At 37.4% G+C, this 12,095-nt stretch overlaps 1 protein-coding gene across 1 annotated transcript in view; it reads left to right on the top strand.

The window, feature by feature from the left end:
- The window catches only part of LOC306844556 (solute carrier family 12 member 5-like), an 89,233-nt gene that overhangs the window by 64,561 nt on the left and 12,577 nt on the right, over positions 1–12,095 (top strand). The window contains exons 7-11 of the mRNA XM_079376779.1: positions 3,726–3,973; positions 4,904–5,115; positions 10,060–10,227; positions 11,040–11,138; positions 11,544–11,601. Of these exons, the coding sequence (XP_079232905.1) occupies positions 3,726–3,973; positions 4,904–5,115; positions 10,060–10,227; positions 11,040–11,138; positions 11,544–11,601 (785 nt within the window). The remainder of the gene's footprint in view (positions 1–3,725; positions 3,974–4,903; positions 5,116–10,059; positions 10,228–11,039; positions 11,139–11,543; positions 11,602–12,095) is intronic.

Raw genomic sequence — 12,095 nt, 5'->3', positions numbered from 1 at the left:
CTAAAACACATTTCTCAATACTTAGGTCATTTTTTCTCTCCACACAGCCGTTTTAACCTGGCACAGCATTACATGTCATGTTTCAAATGCACTTAGTGCCAAAACACTTCATGCATGTCTCAAATCAACTCAGGTTGAAGGTTGTCATTATTTGCGAAATAGTGACTTACAAGAAGTAGCATTACACATTGCTTTCTTTTGCATAATTTATACAAATGCAAGAAGTTTATCTTTTTGTATAGATGAAATGCAAGACTGACTCTTTTTTAAGACTTTAAGATTTAGATATTGTTCAGTATATCATTGCTGTATAAATGTAGCAAAATTCTGTCTTAGTCTGTATTATGTTTTAAACAAAGTTTTTTGGCGATGGTTGTGTCCTAATAAGAAAAGAATTGATGTTATTTTTAAAGATGTAGTCATTGAATGCATTTTGTGCCAAAGCAATGATAAATGATCCACAGCTGTGAAAAGTTTTAGTCCTAGCAGTTGATTTTTGCATGAAGGTATCTCTGAGGGCAAGCGATTATAGACTGGTTTTTAACACGTAATTGTCATGTGTCCAGTTTTATAGATAAACAAGAATATTTAAAGTATTAATTGAAATACTGTCAATTACTCATTCATGTCATTCCAAACCTGTATAAACCAAATGAAAAAACAACTTTGAATGTTCACACTGCACGCTTTTGTACAATGAATGTATGCTGTGTTCAGGAGCACCATGAAATAAAGTGAATAAATGAAGCATAAAAAGCAGTCCATCCAACTTGCCCTCCGGCATAGCTGTCAAATCTCATTCATGCTTCTGCATATTAAAACTTGGTGCATCACAGAACATGCAGTACTTTAAAGATTATGATTTTGTTTTGTTATAGCCTATAAAATGAGGTATGTGGTATGTTTGGTAACAATTTATAACAAGGTTTAATTTGTTAGCATTAAACTATATTAGTTAACATGAACAATACTTATACACAGCATTTATTAATTTTAATGTTAAGTTAATAAAATAATATTTTGAAGAATGTTGGAAACCCAAACTGTTTTGATTCCCATTTACTTCCATTGCATGGACAAAAAATACAATTTAAGTCAATGGAACCAAAACTGACTATCGCTTTAAAAAGAACACATTTCTGCTTTGGTTTTGATGAAAGGGTACTTGAACCTGAATGAGGGTTCAGACTTTTAATCTGTTTCTCTCACTACTCTTGCATGGCTTCAGAAAACGTTTTAATATAAAGCATAAGTTGAATGGAGTACTTTTATGATGCTTTTTGTCTTTTTGAGATCTTGTTGGCACACTGGTCACTGTAGGCTATTATTTTGTGCAGCATGGACATTCAGCTAAACTTCTCTTTTTGTTCTCCATGAGAGAAGCAAAGTCTAAATATGGATTTGGGATGACATGAGGATGAACTAAAATAACTTTATCTAAAGACTTTTATTCTTTAAATGCACGCACACAACATCACTGGCAGTGAAGGACCCGTTCTAAACGGCCTTTAAAAATCAACTTGATCAAGACATCACAGTAGCCAGGATGTTACACAAAAACACTGAAATCATGTGTGTCTAGATGCATTTTTAAAAAGTTGATTTCATTTCTTCTTGTTCATCAGTCTTTCATTGTATCTCTCTCTCTCTCTCGTCCTGCTTTCCTCCCCTCCTCTTAGAGCGAGTAATTAAGTAATTATGCAGACTCTGCGTTTAATTGCACCGCTAGTGTGTCCTTCGAGCTTCATCTTGTGTTTTAACACACGTGTTCTCAGCTGCTCATGTATTTCTTATTGCATTGCTGGTCGGGGCTCCAGTGTGTCTGACTTGTGGGTTAATTCTCTCTTCTGGGGGAACATAGGCTTAGCTCCCATTGTTCATGCAAAATCTTCCCTGCGCTCAGAGGTCGGCAGGTCAGCGACGTGCTGATTTGAGTGACAATTTTATCCAACCTACGGTTCAGAAGGACACTAAGTCGTCTATTTAAAGTGAGCCGGCACTTTGAGATTAAAGCCGTATTGTGTAGCCCAGCAGATATTATAAAAATTAACAGGTCACCATAGCGACTAGCTGATCATGTGTGTGTTTCAGCAGTTGAACAGCACTTATTTGCTTCCCACATGCAGATCACACACAGTCTATGAAGAGCTCTGAATCCTGAGGGAGCACCACCGTTGATGAAAATATAATAATAATCATCATAAATATGTAAATATTTAAACTTTTTTAAAAATATAAATAAAATTATTGATAACATTTTTAAAAATATATTTAATTTGTTTATACTATTATATAATATTTATTTAAAGACAGAATCTTATAAAAAATAAAATAATAATAATTCTGGTCATGTGAATATGTTTTTCATTCATTTTTAGGAACATTTTTTTAAAACATATTTTAATTTAAAGATCATTTAGATAAGAAGCTTTTTTCTAAAGTGGAAAATAATAATATAATATAACGTATTCTATAAATTGTTTTAAAGACTTTATGGTTTATATGGCATACCGATTTTTATTTAATATTATACAGCATTTATTTAATGGCATAAAATGGGTGAAACATCTGAAAAAATGTCTGGGTCATGTGAAAATGTCCTGAAAAAAACAAAAAAATTTAAATAAATTATATTTTTCATACATTTTTTGGAACAGATTTTTTTCTTTTTGAGGCAATTAAGCATATTTTCATTTAAAGATCATTTAGATGAGATGAGATGCTTTTTTTCTAAAGTGGAATATAACAATATAACATATATTTCTTTTTTGGGGTGAATTATGACCCAGACATCTTGACAGGTTGCGTAAGATTCCCAATAATTTCTCACTTTTATCCTTCATATAAAGGGGAAAAGATGAAACAGTTTAATGAACGATGCAATGTATTGTGCTTAGAGCGGTAAAACAGCGCATATGCACCCAAAAGTTTATGGCATTGAATATAATTTTGGTCAGGTCTCAAATAAGAACTAATGGCAGTCCATTTGCACTATTAATTCCATGCTTGACTAGTTCAATTAGCGCTTGTAGAAATGAACTCGCGCTAGTCCGTTTTACTGCCTGTGTCATTGTGAATCTCAGTCATCTCTCATTATTTTGTCCCTCTTTGTCTGTTTGCTATTCTTTGGCTCTGTTTGTAGTTTTTTGCTTATTTTTAGATTCATCTTGTTTGTTTGATGAGGTTTGTTTTTATCATTTGTACACTCTTTTTCTGATATTCTCACCTTTAACCCTCCCCAATCTTGTTTCTGTATTATATTTGACTGTTCAGATTCTGTTATGAACAAGTATATAACATAAAAAATAAATATATAATAAAACAATAACCTTTTAAGTCTTGTTGGAAAGATTAATGTCAAATATAGTCCATTTGGATATTGTTTGGTTTGAAATGATGATCTGAACCATTTTTTGTCAGAAAAGCAATTACAGTATAAAATGGCAGAAGGCATATGGCTTCAGAAGTTTTTAGCTAAACTTACACAAAATTTAATTTGACATACACCTTTATAGGTAATTTATTCTCAGAGAGGCAGTTTAAGAAGCAAAAAGTAAAATAATGATGACGGAATGCCTAAACATGAAAGTCCATAAAGTCTGACAAAAATTATTTTATCACAGAATATTGATTGGCAGGCCTAATTATTTTTGTTCTTTTTGATTCCCTTTTATCCTTTTAATTCATTTTTCCTCCTTCCACCTTATTTTCTCCTCCTATCGCAGGTTTACATCGTACCGCAAGCAGCTATTTTTAAGATGGAGGGTCTGGAGGGAGCCGAGGCCGAAGCCGCCATGCTGAACAACATGCGTGTTTACGGCACGCTGGTGCTCAGCTTCATGGCCATTGTGGTGTTTGTAGGAGTGAAGTACGTGAACAAGCTGGCACTCGTCTTCCTCGCCTGCGTCATCTGCTCGATCCTCGCCGTCTACGCCGGAGTGATCAAAACCGCCTTCGAGCCTCCGATCTTCCCGTATGTGCCTCAAATATTACAATCACATATATCAGATATCTAATAGGGGTCGACTGAGTACTGGCCTGGCCAATTATCGGTGCAGATATTAAGAATTTTTATGGTTATTGGTATCAGTCATTTTCTAAACCGATTTGCCAATAATATAATGGAAAAGCATTTAAAGAATGTTATTGTCAGAGCCTTTGTTATTCTTAATTTTTACATTAATTTTCATTTTTACACCAGACAAAAATATCAGTTCAAAATATCGGTTGTCGGTAGGGCTGTACGATGGAATAAAAACATGTTATTAAATGTGATATTTTATGAGACAAGAGGTTCTTAAATGCTTCTCATGCTTGGAAAGATGTTTGGCACATGTTGCTTTTTTGAAATGCACGCTATAAACGACTCAAACTTGCTGGGTAAAGGCTCGATGGTATACAGATGCGGGTTCAGTTGGAACAGCATTTACTACACAGAGCCGTAGTTCATTGACAAGCTACACAAACTGCTTTCATAATCGCAGAACGATTTCATCGATTTCATAATTGCGCAATTAAAACGTCTGCAATTATGAAAGCGGTTTTGCGTAGCTTGTCAGTAAACTTACTCCTTCATTGTTAGTTTCTTGAAGCAGAAATATCCCTTCTAGCCACAACCCTGGAACGACGTGCATTATCTTTCTTCTGCAGGGCATATTTGGAGTTTCAGCATGAGAGCGGCCTCTGGCCTTTGGATGGAGATTTACTACTGATCACAGAACCGTGCTACACTGAAAGATACGCATGACAATCGCACTCGATTAATCGTGCAGCCCTAGCGGTTTACTTGATCTGTAATAATCGGCATCGGCCCTGAAAAAACACATATCGACCCCTAATATCTAATTGAAGCTGGGGTTTTTTTGTCCTTTAGAAATGATTAAGTTTGAAATGATTTCCACAGAGTATGTGTGCTGGGAAACCGGACTCTGATTTGGAAAGGCTTCGATGTGTGCGCGAAGGTCATCGAGAGAGAAAATGCCACGGTCACCACCAAACTCTGGCGGCTCTTCTGCGACTCCGAGTTCCTGAACGCCACCTGCGACAGCTATTTCGCCAACAACAACATCACGGAAATGCAGGGAATCCCCGGAGTTATGAGTGGCATTCTGCGCGGTAAATACAGCCACAAAATGACATCATAGTCATAACCATGTTTTTGGGTGAAAAGGGTCAGTAATATGTTTTTTTTTTTGGGAAATAAATTAATTAACACTTTTATTCTGCAAGAATGCATTGCAAACAGATTAAAAGTGACTTTTATAATGTTACAAATAAAAATTCAAATAAATGCAGTTTTTTTTACTTTCTATTCATCAAAAGCTCAAATGTTTTCAACATTCACAATAAGAAATGTTTCTTGAGCAGCAAATCAGCATATTAGAACGAAGGAAATTCAGCTTTGATCATAGAAATAAAATAAATTTTTAAATATTTTTAAATAGAAAATAGTTATTTGAAATGATAAGAATATTTCACAGCATTACAGGTTTTATAAATGCAGCCATACAGCAAAAATACATATTTTCAAACTATTTTGTATATTTTAGAATATGCAAAAAAAATTGCCACAAATATATTTGCTAAAATATTTTTCAAAATATATTTATGCAAATTCAATTAATATAAAATATATTAATTAATGTATATATATATATATATTAAAGCATTTAAACATATATTTTTCCCTCCATATATTTCAGTCCAAGAAAAAACATTCACATACACTGCCGCTCAAATGTTTGGGATCAGTAAGATTTTTAAATGTTTTTTAAAGAAGTTCCTCTTCAGGAACTCGAGCTGCGTCCGGTAAGACGCTTTGGGGAACGTCTCCAGCGTGAGCGGCTCTGAATATCATGTGTAATCAGTCCAAATGATGGGCGAGATGTCACGGGCGGGGTGACGTAATGACCAGCTGGTATAAAAGCACATTTTTGTCATTCAGCAAAAGCGTTCTGTGTGTGTTGTCCATACTTTCTGTTTTGTGAGTCTTATTTAGTGTTGTCTGTCCTCCCACTTTATAAGCTCCACATAAGGTCAATTTTATCTTTTTGCATACAAAAAAGAAAGCAGTATGAATGAGTGAATGAATGATGCATTTATATAGCGCTTTATTGTGTATTGCTGTACACCCTAAGCGCTTTACAATCATGTCTCTCCTCTACCACCACCAGTGTGCAGCATCCACTTGGATGATGCGACGGCAGCCACACTACAACGGCGCCAGTGCGCTCACCACACACCAGCTACAGGTGGAGAGGAGAGAGAGTCATAGAGCCAATCAAGTGTATGGGGATTATTAGATAGACAAGGGCCAGTAGAGGGAATTTGACCTGGACACCGGGGTTACACCCCTACTCTTTACGAGAAGTGCCATGGGATTTTTAATGACCACAGAGAGTCAGGACCTCGGTTTAACGTCTCATCCGAAAGACGGGTATGTCAAAGAGATATTTAATCGATCGCGCTAAGAAAGAGGGCGAGAGCAGCTCACGTTTTAGATCATGTGTTCCTCTCTGCGGACGCTACATGGTCCCAGGTGATACACATGATTTGTGCGTGGTCTGCTTGGGAGCGGTGCACGCACGGTCGGCTCCGCTCGACAGTTACTTCTTCTTGGGGAATGGACTCGACGCTTCTCTTATCTTCCTCTGAGGAGGTTGATGTAGAGCGCGCCGAGGCTCCGCCCCCTCAGTCACCCCAGTATGAGGAGCTGTTGGAGGTGATGACTCCTGCTGTGGCCAAGTTAAAGATCGACTGGCTGGTCGAGAAGCAAGCTGAGTCGCAGACAAGCAGACTGGATGAACGCTTTCTGCGAGCGAAGTGATCATCTCCAACACGGAGCCTGCCGTTCTTCCCCGATCTCCACAACGAGGTGTCGAGGTCGTGGACAAGACCCTTTTTGGCCCGCATCTTCATCCCCTCTTCAGATTACTACGGTAATGTGGGGGGATTGAATGATTGCGGTTATAAAGGGTTATAGAGCGATGCCTCGGGTGGAACAGAGCTATCTGTCCCCTGACGTTGCGTCGTCTCTAAAGGTTCCGTCCTTGCCTTCCAAGTTGTTGCGTACAACCTCAAAGCTGATAGGCAAGGGGTACGCGTCCCTCACCGGTTGGGGAGCGGTCATGAGTGGCCACCCTGCCCGCAGTCTGTGAAGTGGTCGCCATCTCACGTGGCATATCAATTGCCTAGAGATGCTGGCCATGCTGCATGCACTAAAGTATTTCCTCCCAGACCTGAGAGATCACCATGTGTTGGTGCGCACCAACAACACATCTGTGGTCGCTTATATCAACCACCAAGGCGGTCTGCGCTCGTGCCCCCGTGACAGGCTGGCACGCCAGATCTTTGTGTGGGCCCTAGGGAGACTCCGCTCATTGAGAGCGGTATATATCCCTGGGCATCTCAATATGGGGGCAGACGTCCTGTCGAGACGGGGGCCGAGGCCCGGAGAATGGATGCTTCACCCAGATGCGGTGCAGGAAATCTGGAGAGTGTGCCATCTTGGGACCTGGCGGTTATCGAGGAGATTTCTGATCGCCATCTCACTCTAAAGACTACATTTCTGTTGGCGATATCTTCTCTAAAGAGAGTGTATCTTCAGGCCCTCTCAGTGGCCCCTACTCATTTGGACTTTGCGCCCGGCATGGCCAAAACCTTTCTATACCCTAGAACAGGGTATGTTATGAAGGTCCCCTCCTCAGCACCACAGCCTATAGTAATACAGGCTTTCTGTCCTCCTCCTTTTCGGGAGCCTGACCAGCAAAAGCACAATTGCATATGTCCACAAAGCTGCCCTTTGGAGAAAGGCAGGCCAATTGCTAGCTTGCTATGGTCCCCCTAAGAAAGGTTACAAAGCAGACCCTCAGCCGATGGATTGTGGATGCCATTAACATTTCTTTTGAGTCCTCTCAGCTCCCCTCGCCGATGGGATTCAGAGCTCATTCAACTCGGAGTGTGGCGGCCTCCAAGGCCTTTCTCACAGGTGTCCTTTGTCAGGTTTTATGGCCTCGATATGTGGGCCACTCCAGGCTCTTCCATTCTCTCGCCCTCGTCGTGCTCCTGAGGGATACACACAGGGCAGGGACTTGGAAGTCTGGCAGCGTGGGCATCTTGTTCCCCAAAGCGTCTTACCGGACGTGGCTCGAGTTCCTGAAGAGGAACGCCTCAGGTTACGTATGTAACCCTGGTTCCTGGAAGGAATGAGATGCTGCGTCTCGGTGCCACACCTCCTGCATCCCTGCCAGCGTATTGCTTCATTCCTTGAAGCTGATGCCGGCTGCATCGGACGTGCTTTTATACCAGCTGGTCATTACGTCACACCGCCTGTGACGTCTCACCCATCATTTGGCCTGATTACACATGATATTCAGAGCCGCTCACGCTGGAGACGTTCCCCAAAGCGTCTTACTGGACGCAGAGTCTCGTTCCTTCGAGGAATGCGTAACCTGAGGTGTTTTTTTTTTTGCTCATCAAGGCTGTATAAAAATACAGGAAAAAACTGTTATTTTGTGAAATATTATTGCAACTGAAAATAACAGTTTTCTATTTTAATATATTTTAAAATTATTTAAAATATTTTTGATTTCTGTGATCAAAGCTGAATTTTCAGCATCATTACTCCAGCCTTCAGAGATCATTCTAATATGCTGATTTATAATCAATGTTGGAACCCGTTGTTGTTAGGAGTTTGGACTTTGGTTCTATATTTTTCTGGTTTTTCTATCTGTTCCTGGGTTTCCTTATTTGGTTTTGTTCCTGTTCTGTTTAGTATTCATTTGATCATTAGCCTTGATTAGTTAATTTCCGTCACCTGTTCATCCCTCATCAGCTGCACTATTTAAGTCATCCTTTCTGTTCAGTTTGTGTCTGTGATTATATGTGTTACACCCTTCGTTGATCTTCGCAAGTAAAGTCCTGCCTGCCTTGTCGTGTTTTCCCTCTTTGGTTTACAACTGTAACAGTTATTCTGCTTCATTTTTTTTCGGGACCTGTGATATTTTGTTTAGGGTACTCTGATTAATAAAAAGTTAAAAAGAACAGCATTTATTTAAAAAAAGAAATGTTATGTTACAAGATTCAATGCTATTCAAAAGTTTGGGGTCAGTACAGTTTTTCTTTCTTTTTTTAAGCAATGAATATTTTTATTCAGGAGGGGATGTGTTAAATAAAAATAATTGTAAAGACGTATATGGTTAGAAAAGATTTCTATTTTGAACAAATGCTGCTCTTTTTAGCTTTGTGTTCATCAAAGGATCAAAGACAAAAGTATCACGTTCCAAAAAACAATATTAAGCAGCACAACAGTTTCAACACTCATAATAAATCAGCATATTAGAATGATTTCTGAAGGATCATGTGACAAAGACTGGAGTAAGGAAGACTGGAGTAAATTCTATTTGAAAGTATATTAAAATAGGAAACCAATATTAGAAATTGCAATAAGATTTCACAATATTACTGTTTTTTCTGTATTTTTGATCGAATTAATACAGCCTTGATGAGCAGAAGAGACTCCCTTAAAAAACATTCACCACTGAAGAAAATCTTTTTATTGCCTAACACATTTGAATAAAAATAAAAAATTAATAGAGCCTAAACATAGGCTACTGTAAGACTAGAAATGTATTTTCGTGCCACTAAAATTAATTGAAATATATTTATATGATTTTTTTTATTTCAAAAATGCATTTTAATTGAGTTTCACTGTTTACAACATATATTTAGCATATATTTAAATATATTTTGGCTAGAAAAAAAAAATAAAAAATTCCATATTGGATGATGAGCCTAAGAAACTTGTTTCACAAACATTAAAACTGACCCCAAACTATTGAATGCTAGTGAGCCTACAGAAGATATTCACTTTTGTCTATGAACTTTTGTATGAGGATATTAAAATAAAGTTTATTTTTTTTCCAATTCAAACTTTTCCTCTGTGTCTGCTTACCATTGCTATTAATATTGCTCATATTTAGTGTTAATGATCTGAACAAGTAAATAAATGTACACATTTCTCATATTCTCTCGCTTTGTTTCCCTATTTCTCTCTTCCAGAGAATCTCTTTGGGAATTATATGGATAAGGCTTCTTTTATTGAGAAAGTGGGATTACCCGCCGCAGTCGAACCCGATTCCATACCGACCAACACCAACCGCTACGTGCTCGCAGACATCACCTCCTTCTTTACCATGCTGGTGGGCATCTACTTCCCCTCCGTGACAGGTAGAGTTTTCTCTTGACAGCCCTGGTCTCATCCATCATTTATGATTGTGAAAATTGCCCTCGTGGATCAGAATGCATAAGAATATTCTACGTTCTTAAATTAAAGGGGGGCTTTTCACAGCGATGTCAAAAAAGAACCGTTTTCCTGAGGAATCTTCCTTTTTAGAAACATTTTTTTAATTTAAAGAACATTTTTTAAATATTTTGTCCACTATGAATACATTTGTTTTGCAATCGAAAGGTTAAAATGGAACTTTAAATGACACTAATGGATATTTCTGTTTAAAAGTTTATAAAAAGTCTGGATTTTCCACATTTTAGAATACAAGTCATCAAAACTACACTGTAAAAAAAAAAAAAAAAAAAAGTTGGGCAAACTTAAATGTTTAAGGCAACCAGCTTCAGCAGATTTTTGAGTTCTCAACTTTTTGTTGAATAAACTTAAAACAACAAGTAGAGAAAGCTCAAAAATCTGCTGAAGCTGGTTGCCTTAAACATTTAAGTTCTCTCAACTTTAGATTTTTTTTACAGCACTATAAAAAAAAATAATAATAATTTTAAGACAACCAGCTTCAACAGGTTTTTGAGTTTTTTCAACTTCTCGTTTTAAGTTTATACAACAAAACGATGAGAAAACTAAAAAAATTCCTAAAAAAATAAGTTTAGAAAACTCACAAATCTGCTGAAGCTGGTTGCCTTAAACTTTTAAGTTTGCTCAACTTTTCTTTTTCTTTTACAGTGTATGAAATAACCGGGAATGATGTTGTAAAGAAACATGCCACCCATTCTATGCTCTGTCTTGTTTTGAACAGGTATCATGGCTGGATCAAACCGATCTGGTGATTTGCAGGATGCCCAGAAGTCCATTCCCATCGGCACCATCCTGGCCATCACCACCACCTCCATCATCTGTATCCTCTCATAGAGAAACACACACAGCACTCCACCTGGTGGACAGGATCTGATATAACACCCTCCTGCAATACAGTTTATTATGATACACACTAGTGATCAGATATCACATGACTCATTTTAGTGATTTAATCAAATCAGTTTGCAAAGAGTCTGGCAAAATAAAGTTTATTACAAACTAATTCTGTGGGATATTTGGTAAGTCTTTGAAGCAGGGCATTGGAGCGAACTGTCCAAGTGAACCGATTCACTAAAATGAGTCAGTCTTCTCAGTTCTAATAGCTATACATTATGTAAGCCTAGTAATCACTCTGTGGAGAAGCTAAAAGACTTAGAAACAATCAAAGCTTCTGCTACAGTTACATGTTTATCCAAAAACAGTGTTCTTTAACTGAAGTGTTCAGACATGTCCAGCGTGATTCTGTTTGGTGCCTGCATCGAGGGAACGGTGCTGAGGGATAAGTATGTTATGTGTTTAAAATGCCTCTTGTCACATGAGTTAGTTCATGAAAAATACAGTACACTAGCATTTAAATGTTTAGGGTTGCTTAGATTATTAATGTTTTTAAAAGAAGTCTCTTGTTCTCAGCAAGGATGCATTTATTTGAACAAAAATACAGTAAAAACACTAATGTTGTGAAATATTACTACAGTTTAAAAAAAAATATTTTAATATATTTTAAAATATAATTTATTTCTGTGATTAAAGCTGAATTTTCAGGATCATTACTCCAGTCTTCAGTGTCACGTGATCCTTCAGAATTCATTCTAATAGCAAGAAACATTTCTGATTATTATCAATGTTGAAAACATTTTTGGGGAAACTGTGATATATTTTTATTTTCAGGATTCTTTGATGAAGAGAAAGTTCAAAAGAACAGCATTTATTTGAAATTGAAATCTTTTGTAACATCATACATGTCTTTACTGTCATTTGATTAATTTAATGCATCCTT

This window comes from Barbus barbus, assembly GCF_936440315.1.
Source record: "Barbus barbus genome assembly, chromosome: 25".
Taxonomy (NCBI): Eukaryota; Metazoa; Chordata; class Actinopteri; order Cypriniformes; family Cyprinidae; genus Barbus; species Barbus barbus.
Note: the sequence above shows the minus strand (reverse complement) of the source record. Positions and strands in the feature narration are given on the sequence as shown.